Here is a 15,001-nt window from a genome sequence, read left to right as displayed (position 1 = left end):
TATTGTGATACTGTAAGAAAGGTGATATATCGTGATACTGTAAGAAAAGTGATATATTGTGATACTGTAAGAAAGGTGATATATTGTGATACTGTAAGAAAGATGATATATCGTGATACTGTAAGAAAGGTGATATATTGTGATACTGCAGGAAAGGTGATATATCGTGATACTGTAAGAAAGGTGATATATCGTGATACTGTAAGAAAGATGATATATCGTGATACTGTAAGAAAGGTGATATATCGTGATACTGTAAGAAAGGTGATATATTGTGATACTGTAAGAAAGGTGATATATTGTGAAACTGTAAGAAAGGTGATATATTGTGATACTGTAAGAAAGGTGATATATTGTGATACTGTAAGAAAGGTGATATATTGTGATACTATAAGAAAGGTGATATATTGTGATACTGCAGGAAAAGTGATATATTGTGATGCTGTAAGAAAGGTGATATATTGTGAAACTGTAAGAAAGGTGATATATTGTGATACTGTAAGAAAGGTGATATATTGTGATACTGTAAGAAAGGTGATATATTGTGATACTGTAAGAAAGGTGATATATTGTGACACTAAGAAAGATGATATATCGTGATACTGTAAGAAAGGTAATATATTGTGATACTGTCAGAAAGGTGATATATCGTGATACTGTAAGAAAGGTAATATATTGTGATACTGTAAGAAAGGTGATATATTGTGATACTGTAAGAAAGGTGATATATTGTGATACTGTAAGAGAGGTGATATATTGTGATAAATATACTGTAAGAGAGGTGATATATTGTGATACTTTAAGAAAGGTGATATATTGTGATACTGTAAGAAAGGTAATATATTGTGATACTGTAAGAAAGGTGATATATTGTGATACTGTAAGAAAGGTAATATATTGTGATACTGTAAGAAAGGTGATATATTGTGATACTGTGAGAAAGGTGATATATCGTGATACTGTGAGAAAGGTAATATATTGTGATACTGTGAGAAAGGTAATATATTGTGATACTGTAAGAAAGGTGATATATCGTGATACTGTAAGAAAGGTGATATATTGTGATAGTGTAAGAAAGGTGATATATTGTGGTACTGTAAGAAAGGTGATATATTGGGGCTTCATAGGCCTGTGCTCTTTGTGCTTATGCTACTTCCTGTCTCAGTTTACGTTGCTGGGTTGGAGTGGAGGAGTCACATGGCTGAAGACAGATTACAACACTGTTATCTAGCGGTTGTGGGGTTACACACAACACAACATGTTTGTCATGAACCTTTACATGTAAACAATTAAAACTCCATATAGTGGTGTTGAGAATCGATACAGTATCACACAAGATAATATCACCATATTCCAGTGTATCGATCTTTTCTTACACCCCTAATTATAACCTAGAGGCATCATTACTACAGTCTCAGTACTTCTGGGTATTCATGGGGGTTTCATGGGGGTTTCTCTGTTTGGAACGACTATCTATACACTACAAGTACCTTCATCAGCTAACAGCGGTCCAGCGAGACAAGGTGAAGAGTTAGAAAAAAGCATTTAGCTAAAAGAAATGAAATGAAGTTAAACAACTCAGAGATATCTAGTGATGTTAGTGTAACGTTACAGCAAAGCCATTTACACACACGAGGCTCAGGTTCAGTACTGCGACTGGAAGAGCCCACGACAGGCTGTCGACTCTAATACACAGGATGCCACAACTCTGGAAGGAGCTTGCTGCAGTACTATGGCTGCAGCCAAAAAGAGATACTGACAAAAAACGAAGGTTACGGGCATCCAGGTAGCATGGCGGTCTATTCTGTTGCCTACCAACACGGGGATCGCTGGTTCGAATCCCCGTGTTACCTCCGGCTTGGTCCGGCATCCCTACAGACACAATTGGCCGTGTCTGCGGGTGGGAAGCCGGATATGGGTATGTGTCCTAGTCGCTGCACTAGCGCCTCCTGTGGTCGGTTGGGGCACTTGTTCGGGGGGGGGACTGGGGGGAATAGCGTGATCCTCCCATGCACCCCGTCCCCCTGGTGAAACTCCTCACTGTCAAGTGAAAAGAAGCAGGTGGCGACTCCACATGTATGGGAGGAGGCATGTGGTAGTCTGCAGCCCTCCCCGGATTGGCAGAGGGGGTGGAGCAGAGACCCGGATGACTCAGAAGAGTGGGGTAATTGGCCAGTTACAATTGGGGGGGGGGGGGGGGACGAAGGTTACGTGGGGTAAAGACTCACTTATGCTTCCTTTACATACGAAAGTAAACATGTCCGTTTCAAATGATGTCACTGCCCACATACTTCCATGCGTCCTTTACATTGGCATGGATGTTAAGCAACACATCCACTAGAGGGCAGTCCAGAGTCAAACGTTTGTGACAACAACAAACATGATGGCGGTGGAGGTCGTTATAACGTAAGAGGCAAGAAAGCGGAGGCAGGGTTGCAGACGGTGGTGGTCTGTGAGGCCATTAAGTACGTGACAGATATGTTTAAAATGCCTCACCAACTCTCAAACCTCACCTCGAAGAGTGCCGCCATGTTTTTTTTTTTTTGCAATCAACAATTTTATTAACGTTTTTCAAAGGGAAAGACAGGACAGAAAAATAAATAATAAATATTAATAAAACAAATCAATAATAAATCAAAATTATCCCTCAAAATTCAGTAACAATACCATATACAGCATTCAACACACAATTCCACCTCCGTGTCCCTGTTGACCAAGCCACAACTGAGTCCCAGGTAAGCTCAAATTGGTCCATCTTGTCCCAAAGAGAGTATGAGACCCTCTCACAGCTAGCCAGCTGAGCCATTTTTGTAGCCCACTCTTCATGGGGGGCGGGGGGGGGTTGTTTTTTCAATAGTATATGTTTGGCAGTTGTGGTGGCCAGGATAATCCACCTCTTTTCAAAGGAGGGGAGGCCAGAGTCCGTCAGCTCCGCTGTTAAGCCCAACATGCACAGCTTTATGGTGGTTGGGAACTGCCTCTGAACAACTTCAAATAAAACGTGTTGAATGTTATTTGTTCCGCCATTTTTTAGATGTCTTCTCGGTGTCTCATTTGAACTATTGGCTACACTGCCCCCACGATCTCCGCTGGTACTGATCCAGTTCATCTGTATCGTTAGCTTTCAGAAAACGTGCACAGATACGGACGAAATGAACGCAGAGTACGGACAGAAGGCTCCGCCCGTATCCGTATTTAAAGCTGAGCATAAACAAGGCATAACCCTACTTCTGTGACTGCAGGCCTACGTGAAACAGAACCGGCCAGCGTGTGTGTGTGTGTGTGTGTGTGTGTGTGTGTGTGTACCTTGTCCATCTTGAGTCTCTTCAGGTAGGACGGGCTGTCGTAGCCTTTGGCCTGTCGGGCTTCCTGTAAGTGATTTATCATCCACATGTTCTTCCTCTGCTTGGCGAGATCCAGCGGCGTCTCACCCTTCATGAAACAAAACAAGAGTGAAACACTAAACAAACAAAAAAACCCAAATACTGAAAAACAACCCAACACAGAAACACCCAAGACAATGAAAACATTGTCTTTGTCTTTGGGTGGAAGGGCAGCCTGACTCCTCAGGTTGCTGAGCAGTGTGATGCGACGTCGTCAGAGGACCGTCCTCTTCCTCCAGAGTTAAAACTGAAGAGGGTCGAGTTTGTTGAAGAAGACTTGAGACATAAAACTGTACAGATCAACCTATGGCAGGCCCGTTGATCATTTATTCATTTTAAGATGCTAAAAATTAGACACTAGTACTGGCTAGTCGCTAGTACTGGTTAGTTGCTAGTACTGGCTAGTCGCTAGTACTGGCTAGTCGCTAGTACTGGCTAGTTGCTAGTACTTCCTCACTAGTCGCTGCTGTAACGTCACTTCTCACTATTGTAGTTACTAGTTGCTAAAAAATAGATACTCGGTCTAAAAATACATTTTTAATTGTCTCCAAGACAGTTCTACTAGTAATTACACTCATGAGCCAAAACATTATGACCAGTCACAGGTGAACCAAGTAACACTGACCATCTCCAAACCAGGGCACATGTCTGGGTGGTCTGGGTAGACTAGATGGACTAGGTAGACACATGTCCAGGTCTGGGCAGACTAGATGGTCAGTGAACAACCAGTTCTCGTAGTCAACGTGACCTGACAGACTTTGACAAGGGCCACATTGTCATGGCCATACGACTTGGTCAGAGCCCCTCTGAAACAGCAAGGCTTGTGGGTGCTCCTGGTCAGCAGTGGTGAGTACCTACTGACAGTGGTCTGAGGAGGGACAAACCACAAACCGGCAACAGGGTGTTCGATGCGTGAGGGCAACGAAGGCTATCCTGTCTGGTCCGGACAGACAGGAGGTCTACTGTCGCACAAGTCACAGAAAAATGTAATGATGGTAACAGGAGGAATGTGTCACAACACACAAGGCATCACAACCTGCAGTGTACAGGGCTGTGTAGCTGCAGACCAGTCAGAGTGCCCATGATGACCCCTGTCCACCGGCAACAGTGCCTACAATTGGCACGGAAGCGTCGGAACTGGACCTTAGAGCAGTGGAATAAGGTCGCTGGGTCCGATGATTCCCATTTTCGTTTAGATCACGTGGATGGCCGTGTACATGTGTGGTGTTTATCTGGGGAAGTGATGGCACCAGGATGTACTGTGGGAAGACGACAAGCCAGTGGAGGGAAGGTGATGCTCTGAGCAATGTTCTGCTGGGAAACCCTGGGTCCAGCCATTCATGTGGACGTCAATTTGATGTGTGCCACCTGCCTAAACATCGTTGCAGACCAGGTACACCCCTTCATGATAGCAGTATTCCCTGATGGCAGTGGCCTCTTTCAGCAGGATAACAGCCTGTCACACTGCACACACTGTTCAGGAATGGTTTGAGGAACAAGACCAAGTGTTCAAGGTGTTGCCCCGGCCTCCAAATTCTCCAGAACTCTATCTGATTGAGCATCTGTGGGATGTGCTGGACTGACAAATCCAAGCCACGGCGGCTCCACCTCGCAACTTACAGGACGTGAAGGATCTGCTGCAAACGTATTGGTGCCAGATACCAGAGAACACCTTCAGTGGTCTTGTGGAGTTCATGCCTCAGCGGGTCTCCGCTGTTTTGGTGGCACACGGAGGACCAACAGCATATTAGGCAGGTAGTTTTAATGTTTTGGCTCGTAAGTGTATATAGCAGTAGTAGCAATAATTTTATTAGCATCCATCCATTCCATCCATTATCCGAACCACTTATCCTGCTCCCAGGGTCGCGGGGCTGCTGGAGCCTATCCCAGCAGTCACTGGGCGGCAGGCGGGGAGACACCCTGGACAGGCCGCCAGGCCATCACACACACACACACACACACACACACACACACACACACGCCTAGGGACAATTTAGTACAGCCGATTCACCTGACCTACATGTCTTTGGACTGTGGGAGGAAACCGGAGCACCCGGACGAAACCCACGCAGACACAGGGAGAACATGCAAACTCCACACAGAGGACGACCCCCAAGGTTGGACTACCCCGGGGCTCGAACCCAAGACCTTCTTGCTGTGAGGCGACTGCGCTAACCACTGCGCCACCGTGCTGCGCACCGTTCCCGTTACAGCCCTAGTTAATGCTAGCAGACAGAGCGGTGAACCAGGCGGTACCTTGATGTTCTGTGCGTCTACATTGGCGTTGGCGTCCAGCAGCAGGCTGATGACTGTGGTGTTGCCGGCGAGCACCGCCCAGTGCAGTGCCGTGTTCTTGTGGTACTTGTCGCCCAGGTTTACCGACACGTTGAAGGTCAGGAGGAGCCGTGTGGGGTCCACGCTGGACAGGCAGACGGAGGGTGAGACAAGTCTGGGTTACATACAGGGCTCTGCTAATTAACAGTACCTGTGCACAGGGATTTACTGGCGACACGGGACATCAGCCCGTGTCGCCAGACAGACAGACAGACAGACAGACAGACAGACAGACAGACAGACAGACAGACAGACAGACAGACAGACAGAAAACATCTTTTTTTTTTTTTTTTTTGGCTTTCCCTCCCTTTTTTCTCCCCAATTGTACTTGGCCAATCTCCCCACTCTTCCGATCCGTCCCGGTCTCTGCTCCACCCCCTCTGCTGATCCGGGGAGGGCTGCAGACTACCACATGCCTCCTCCCATACATGTGGAGTCACCAGCCGCTTCTTTTCACCTGACAGAGAGGAGTTTCACCAGGGGGATATAGTGCGTGGGAGGATCACGCTATTCCCCTCAGTTCCCCCTCCCCTCGAACAGACGCCCTGGCCGACCAGAGGAGGCGCCAGTGCAGTGACCAGGACACATACCCACATCCCCACCCGCAGACACGCCCAATTGTGTCTGTAGGGATGCCGGTCCAAGCCAGAGGTAACACGGGGACTCGAACTGATGATCCTAGTGTTGGTAGGCAACAGAATAGACCGCTACGCCACCCGGACGCCCTGCGTAAAAAAACCTTAATGAAACTGGGCTTATGTGTGAGTGTGTTCTCTCCTCAGGGAGCAGTATTGTGCTCGTTGATCATTTTTTAAATGCACTGAAAAACCAAAACTCTCATTTAATTTCCAGGAGTTTAGCCAACCTCCATTCTTTACAAACATGCAGTTTTTTCATTGAGATAAAAGTTGTGGAGATGAACAATGCCCTTGCAGGAGAGGGCACATAGACGTAACACACACACACACACACACACACACACACACACACACACACACACACACACACACCTGTGTGTTCTGTAGGCGGCCCACATCAGAGGAGTCATGCCGTTCTGGTCCATCATGTCTACATCCTGTTGAAGATGGAACAACAGGAAATGACATCACCTGATGGAGAGAAACACTGCGAAACAAACCAGCAGGAGTTTCTGAAGGAGACCGAGTGGAGCGGACAGGGAGGAACGGGAAAGTCCTCAGCAGGGAGGGACAAGGGATGGACAACAACATGCCTGACCTTTTTAAACAACCATTTTTGTTCCTTCCTCTAAAACCAACCAACATTACAGATAAAAGGTGGTTAAATCCTGCAGAACAATCAAAAATAAAATCAGGCTCTGACAAAGACCACATCATCACAGAACAGACCCATATTTCCTACATTGCTGTTCAAATTATCTTTTAATATTCCAACTTCCGGCTCACAAGTCAATAAGGACCTCTTTTCTGTATACACAAAGATGGCAGCTATAGAGGCTAACATCCAGTCATAATCACCAGTTCAGAAACTCCGCCCCGTCCCCGTCCCGACACCTGGCGTACTAACAAACTGACTTTTGCTCACAAGATATCGCTCGGCTGTGATTTGCTGATTTGTGGGTGTGTGACAAATCTCATTGGTTGAGGAGGAGGAATGAGGCGGAGCTTCTGTCCGATGTAGTCTGGTGAACTAGCTGACCTGCAGCACATCCTACCTGTCCCTTGGCGATGAGGTAAGCCACGATGGAGGTGTGGCCAAACTGGGCAGCCAGGTGGACGCAGCTGCAGCCTTCGCCGTCAATCAGAGACGGGTCCGCCCCGTATTTCAACAGCTGCACAACCATGGACAGGTGGCCCTGCCTGAAGACACACACACACACACACACACACACACACACACACACACACACAATTAACCCATCATCTCTTAAATGGCTTCCTGTTGTAGCCTGCAGAGATCAGCAATGGGGACAGACTGGGTTAACAGTCAGTAAGGTTACAGACATCTGTGAGACGTCCTGTGTGATTCCCTGGTCAGACATGATGTATTCAGCATCCATGGGTCTAAACCCAGAAGGAAGAGAACCAGGTTCTGTTGGACTGACTGACTCTCACATAACGTCAGGTATAACCAGACGGTACAGAAAGTATTCTCTGTCCACATGTTCATCATACTTATGTGCAGCTGATGTGTCCCTGTCTGGGCTTTCAGTTAATTCACTGTGTTTTCATGCATTGATGTTATTACTTATCCAGGCTAATGAACAGGTGTCCCTAAAGGGACAATCAAGCTTGAAAATACGTTTCAAATGAGTAGAATAACAGAGCTGCTGAAGTGTCCATGAGCAAGAAGCAGCACCTCTCTCCCTGCTGTCTCAGCATCAAACTCTTTTCTTGCCATGTGCATTAAACCTACTACTACTAGTAGTAGTAGTAGTATGTGCCATGTGCATTAAACCTACTACTAGTAGTAGTGGTGGTAGTAGTAGTAGTAGTATGTGCCATGTGCATTAAACCTACTACTAGTAGTAGTAGTAGTAGTATGTGCCATGTGCATTAAACCTACTACTAGTAGTAGTGGTGGTAGTAGTATGTGCCATGTGCATTACATGCAATTTTACTTGGTGTTGTTGGTACAATTAAGAGTGCAGTCTAAGTCATTCTGGAGAAGAGTTTCAGCTAAATAACTAGATGATGAGCGACGAAACCAGTTTAGATAATGGACAGAAAACCAGTGTTTTCCCTGCCACTGTAAGACTTCTGCGCAGCGCCCAAGTCGATTGAACGGGAAGCATGGAAACAAGAAAGTTTGTAGTATGCAGCGCTCGGGACGAAAACATCTAGCCCATAAGAACGTTTTGCCTGTCAGTCTGTGGATGTGCAGCCTCCTAGGCGGACCCTCACACAAATGCCACCAAGTCTAATATAAACCTGCACTTTCCAAACAGAAAATATCTGCTTGTCTCCACTAAATCCATCACCACTACAACGCCCTCCAGTCTGACCACCTGCCTCACCAAACCAAACCATGGCTGCAAGCCAACTTCAAAACATGGATGCAAGAAAGCAGTCCTGCGCAGGGCTCGAGTGCAAACCGCTGCGCTGATTCACAGCCGATAAGGAAACTCACACTTCCTGTTTACCAGCGACATCGTTGGTTGGCTGACCAGTTACGTGACTTCAGTGACATCGTTGGTCGCCGCTAGCTGGAACTGTCGTTTGTCACCTGATCTAGTGGCCCAATGTCAAACTGATCACTCAGTCAGTCAGTCAGGGACATCTGCATTTGTAGGGCTGGCCCCGCTGGCCGGTCCAGTCAAAAAGACGTGTCCTATCTGTGATGGGATGAAAATATTTCTTAACAACATGCAAGTGAAAGTGATTCCAGTATGTTTTAGCGCCATTGAAAGAGTTTTTAAGGATATTTTGATGATTATCGGGATAATATTGTGAATCTCTATTATTTTGGCCAAGATAATCCTGACACAAAATTTTCATGTCATCCCACCCCTAGCTGTGTTGTCATCTTGATGTGTTGTCATCATGTTGTGATGTGTTGTACCGTATGTTATTACTGTATGCAATTCACTTCCGGTGTGGGACGATGGCGGCGTGAACTCGCGTTTGCGGCGGCCTCGCCCAGCGCCGACTATGCAGTGCCTTTGGCCACGTCTGCATCTAAGTTTGTGTCTTCGTGTGAAGTTTTTATTTAGTTCATCAATTTTTTGAATTTAAAGGCAACGAGAGCTGGCGCTGGATTGGCTGAGAGAGTTTACGGCCCATTCCGGAGCTGAACGGCCCTGCCCGGAGTGTACCCGACAGGCAACACCGAGGCGGTCAGCCTCGCCTAGCGTCGACTGTGAGTGTTTTTGTCTGCGTCGTCGTGAGGAGTGCGGTGGAGGTGTGTGTTGAAGGTGTCTGGCTGAGAGAGCTGGTGTTGGATCGGCTGGGGGAGCCTGGTCTGCTTCGTCCGGTGGGCCCAGGGGCCACGGCCCCTGCCTGGAGCTGTGCCCGGGGAGGAAACACCGAGGGCGGTCTGACAGGACCCGGAAGTGGGGCAGGCTAAGCTAACTGCTAGTCCATGCAGACCGGCAGTTCCGACAGTCATCCTAGCTGGCGTTCGCTCTCCTGGACGGAGGAAGTATTTTGGACTGTGCTGCACTGCGTGGACTGTGTTGTTAACTGTTTGTTTTTTTTTTTGTTTTTTTTTGCTTTGTTCTGTTTTTGGTGGTGTTGTTTTTTGGAAATTTTGGGTGTGTGTTTTTTGTGTTGCACTACTGTGGGCTGGGAGAAAACGAAATTTCGTTTCTTTGTGTATGCAAGTACATGTAAGAAAGGACAGTAAATTGTTCCTGATCCTGATTCCTGATGTGTCTTACCTGGTTGCCCAGTGCAGCGGTGTGGAGTTGAGATCTCCTCCCAGCTGATCCACTATGGCTCCTTTTGATATGTAGAACCTCCAGAGAGAGACAGACGCACACGTTTACTGAATATGAAGCAGACACAGTTCATCTGAGACGCTTATCAGTGCTGCTGAGGCTGAAAGAGCCGATTTATTATTATCAATATTACCAATATAATCGTCATCATCAATATTGCCACTGTTCTTATCATGTTATAGCTGCATTACAGTTCTTGAAAGTAGCAGCAGTATTTATATAGTAGTTATAATAGTAGTTATAACAACATCAGTAGCAGCAGAAATGACAACAGCTGTCTTAATAAAAGCAACAATAACAGTAGTAGTAATGTCTTGATGCATGCTCGATAATCCAGTAAGGGGGCGTCTTGGTGGCGTAGCGGTCTATACCATTGCCTACCAACATGGGGATCGCTGGTTCGAATCCCCGTGTTACCTCCGGTCGGGCGTCCCTACAGACACAATTGGCCGTGTCTGCAGGTGGGAAGCCGGACGTGGGTATGTGTCCTGGTCGCTGCACTAGCGCCTCCTCTGGTAAGTCGGGGCGCCTGTTCAGGGGGGAGGGGGAACTGGGGGGAATAGTGTGACGCTACGTCCCCCTGGAGAAACTCCTCACTGTCAGGTGAAAAGAAGCGGCTGGTGACTCCACATGTATGGGAGGAGGCATGTGGTAGTCTGCAGCCCTCCCCGGGTCGACGGAGGGGCTGGAGCAGCGACCGGGACGGCTCGGAGGAGTGGGGTAGTTGGCCAAGTACACATGGGGGGAGATAGCAAAAATCTAAAAAAAAATCCAGGTAAGAAAATCAAAGAAGGTTGAATCAGTTCATGTGGATACGTTCACACACAAACGTATCCACATGAACCGATTCAACCTTCTTTGAGTAGTAGTAATGGTAGTATTAGTAGTAACAGCGGTAGTATTAGAAGTAGCGTTATTAGTAGTAGTAATAACAGTACACCCAGAGTCAGCCAGTGTCAAATGATGAAAGCTTTAGATCTGTGTGTGTGTGTGTGTGTGCGACTGACTTGACCAGGTCTATCCTGTTGTTGATGGCTGCCCAGTGTAGCAGGGTGACGTTCTCCTTGTCCGGCTGTCGCACGTCATATCCGGCCTCCACCAGCTCTCTGCAGCGCTCGAAGATACCGTACCTGAGGACGAAGAGGAGGATGAGGAGGGCGGGGGAACGTTTCGGTGTTTTTGTCGGCAGAGAAAATGAATGTAAGAGGTGCAGCCGGAAGGCAGGTTGGGGGGGTGTGTAGTGCGGGTGTGTCATTCTTCACACGACACAGGAGTCTGGAGTCGTCATGCTGTCGAGTGTTGCGATACCACAAACCACGTGACACACTGCAGTATTCACCCCAAATCCCATAAGAAACACACACGACCAAAACGGGTCAACACGCCTCAAATCACAGTAAACAGTGACAGCTAGTGTGACGCCGGTCCAGCCCCGTTACAGCGCTGCACCTGCCCCCCCTAGTGGTCAGAGATGAAACTGCACTATGAGCTGTTTCGGAACGTCAGTACAATAATGTGAAATGTGTATGACGATTTTCAAGGGTGTTGACCTTTTCTTACCCCTTTGGTAGGGGTAAGTAGTTTGTTGTTGCCCCTTTGGTAGGGGCAACAGCAAACTTCTCATCAAACACCTCTGACATTAAACTTCAACGTGCTTCCCATCAAGTAAAAACAGGTTAAAAAGGAAATAAGCTATTTGTGCTCGGCTTCTGTTTCTCCACATTTCTCTGTCTGTCCCTTTCCGTCTTCATCTGTTTCATCTATCGTTCTTCCCACTTGTCTTGTCTGCGTCCCTCTCTTCTTTCTCTCTTCTGTCTCTCTTCTTTCTCTCTTCCTGCCAACGTTATGTGACCGGTTCAGCAAGCACTTTTTTTTTGCCCCCCCCCCTTTTCTCCCCAATTGTACTTGGCCAATTACCCCCCTCTTCCGAGCCATTCTGGTCTCTGCTCCACCCCCTCTGCTGATCCGGGGAGGGCTGCAGACTACCACATGCCTCCTCCCATACATGTGGAGTCACCAGCCGCTTCTTTTCACCTGACAGTGAGGAGTTTCACCAGGGGGACGTAGCGCGTGGGAGGATCACGCTATTCCCCCCAGTTCCCCCTCCCCCCCGAACAGACACCCCGACCGACCAGAGGAGGCGCTAGAGCAGCGACCAGGACACATACCCACACCCGGCTTCCCACCCGCAGACGCGGCCAATTGTGTCTGTAGGGACGCCCGACCAAGCCGGAGGCCACACGGGGATTCGAACTGGCGATCCCTGTGTTGGTAAGCAGCGGAATAGACCGCTATGCTACCCAAACGCCATCAGCAAGCACTTGACTACAACATGACACCGAGGGGATAACCATGAAGGCTGGGTTTTGGTTCCTTTTGGTTCTGTAGTCAAAATATCTGTATCGTGACGCACACGCGCACACACACACACACACACACACACACACACACACACACACACACACACACACATCCACTCACTGCGTGGCTTTGACGATGTCCCAGGTGCTGTAGTCGTCCACGTGGTTCTTGCGGCCCACGCTCTCACTGTAGCCGTGGTTATAATGACTCTGGGGCTTGATTTCCTGAATGAAAATGAAAAAACAGAGATGGAGATGGAGAGAGAGAGAGACGGAGAGAGAGAGAGAGAGAGAGAGAGAGAGAGAGAGAGAGAGAGAGAGAGATGGAGAGAGAGAGATGGAGAGAGAGAGATGGAGAGAGAGAGAGAGAGAGAGAGAGAGAGAGAGAGATGGAGAGAGAGAGAGAGAGAGAGAGAGAACAGGGTGAGGAAAAGGTCAGTCACACGTCATGTTAAATGAGTCTGCTATCCGGACCTGGCCGACAGAAGTGGACCTGAGGCTGTTCGGTCAGCAGACGTCCCAGCTGAACCCTGGTGGGCTTCTCCTCAGTCAGTACCAGCTTCCCCTCCACTCTACAGCAAGCCAGAACATACAGAACCCACCCCTCCACTCTACAGCAAGCCAGAACATTCAGAACCCACCCCTCCAATCCACAGCAAGCCAGAACGTTCAGAACCCAACCCTCCACTCTACAGCAAGCCAGAACGTTCAGAACCCATCCCTCCAATCCACAGCAAGCCAGAACGTTCAGAACCCAACCCTCCAACCAACAGCAAGCCAGAACATTCAGAACCCACCCTCCAACCAACAGCAAGCTAGAACGTTCAGAACCCACCCCTCCAATCCACAGCAAGCCAGAACGTTCAGAACCCACCGCTCCAACCAACAGCAAACCAGAATGTTCAGAACCCGCCCCTCCAATCCACAGCAAGACAGAACGTTCAGAACCCACCCCTCCAACCAACAGCAAGCCAGAACGTTCAGAACCCACCCCTCCAACCAACAGCAAGCCAGAACATTCAGAACCCGCCCCTTCCAATCTGCAGCAAGCCAGAACGTTAAGAAACCACCCCTCCAATCAACAGCAAGCCAGAACGTTCAAAACCCGCCCCTCCAATCAACAGCAAGCCAGAACGGTCAGAACCCACCCCTCCAATCCACAGCAAGCCAAAACGTTCAGAACCCACCCCTCCACTCTACAGCAAGCCAGAACGTTAAGAAACCACCCCTCCAATCAACAGCAAGCCAGAACGTTCAGAACCCAACCCTCCAATCAACAGCAAGCCAGAACGTTCAGAACCCACCCTCCAATCCACAGCAAGACAGAACGTTCAGAACCCAACCCTCCAATCTACAGCAAGCCAGAACGTTCAGAACCCACCCCTCCAACCAACAGCAAACCAGAATGTTCAGAACCTGCCCCTCCAATCCACAGCAAGCCAGAACGTTCAGAACCCGCCCCTCCAACCAACAGCAAGCCAGAATGTTCAGAACCCACCCCTCCAACCAACAGCAAGCCAGAATGTTCAGAACCCACCCCTCCGATCCACAGCAAGCCACGTAACTGTGGTTATCATTCCACCCATAACCGTGCAGCTTTAAATGTGTGTGAGGATGGAGGGGGGTGGATGAGGGGCATGTAGTGGTGGTGGTGGTGGTGGGGGGGGATTGGCAGAAAAATCCTGCTGCCATGAGTCCTCTCTACAGAGCCTATGGGCAGATGCTGAGACAGCGATTCTGACACACTGAGGAGGAGGGGGAGGAGGAAGGGCATAAGAATCACACACACACACACACACACACACACACACACACACACACACACACACACACACACACACACACACACACACACCTGGACGTGCCTTGCTATGCAGATGAGGGTGCGAGCTCTGCTGGTCATCATGTGAAGGGCAGCTGGCATGGAGCTTGAGGAGTTGTCATTTATTCACTGTCTGTACCATGTCGGTCAAGTCTGCTTTACAGACGGGTCTTGAGAATCCTCCAGAGAGGAGTAAGGAGAGTCCAAGACGGGGGGATGGGAGGCGGTTTCGGTGCTGTTGCGGTCCAGCAGATAAATCATACGGGAGATAAATCATACGGCACATCTCTGTGTGTTTTACTCACAGCGCCTTTAATTATATACGGCCCCTTAACTGGCAGAGAGCAGACATGAGTTACATTGTATCCTGTGTGGATATAATAGTATCTATATAAGAATAGTACTAGTAGTAGTCGTAGTATAGATATTCTATTATTCTTTTACTTTTTATCTTTATTTATTTTAGATGGTGGCGCAAATTCACGTTTGCGGCGGCCTCACCCAGGACCGGTGTGGGAAGATGGTGTCGCAAACTTGTGTTTGTGGCGGCCTCACCCAGTACCGTCCATGCAGCGTCTTGGTCCACGTCTAAGTTTGCCTTCGTTTGATAGCTGGAAGATCTGGCGCTGGATCGGCTGGGGGAGCTTGGTCGGCCGCGTCTGGCGGAACCAGGGACCACGGCCCT

At 48.4% G+C, this 15,001-nt stretch overlaps 1 protein-coding gene across 1 annotated transcript in view; it reads right to left on the bottom strand.

The window, feature by feature from the left end:
• The window catches only part of zdhhc17 (zinc finger DHHC-type palmitoyltransferase 17), a 34,534-nt gene extending 21,821 nt beyond the window's left edge, over window positions 1-12,713 (bottom strand). The window contains exons 1-7 of the mRNA XM_056277343.1: window positions 12,616-12,713; window positions 11,142-11,264; window positions 10,075-10,152; window positions 7,411-7,555; window positions 6,728-6,792; window positions 5,640-5,802; window positions 3,307-3,432 (exon numbers count right to left, since the gene is read on the bottom strand). Of these exons, the coding sequence (XP_056133318.1) occupies window positions 3,307-3,432; window positions 5,640-5,802; window positions 6,728-6,792; window positions 7,411-7,539 (483 nt within the window). The 5' untranslated portion in view covers window positions 7,540-7,555; window positions 10,075-10,152; window positions 11,142-11,264; window positions 12,616-12,713. The remainder of the gene's footprint in view (window positions 1-3,306; window positions 3,433-5,639; window positions 5,803-6,727; window positions 6,793-7,410; window positions 7,556-10,074; window positions 10,153-11,141; window positions 11,265-12,615) is intronic.
• Between the last annotated feature and the right edge of the window lie 2,288 nt (window positions 12,714-15,001).

The sequence above is a fragment of the Lampris incognitus genome, chromosome 3 (assembly GCF_029633865.1).
Source record: "Lampris incognitus isolate fLamInc1 chromosome 3, fLamInc1.hap2, whole genome shotgun sequence".
NCBI lineage: Eukaryota > Metazoa > Chordata > Actinopteri > Lampriformes > Lampridae > Lampris > Lampris incognitus.
This window is presented reverse-complemented; position numbering and strand designations above follow the sequence as displayed.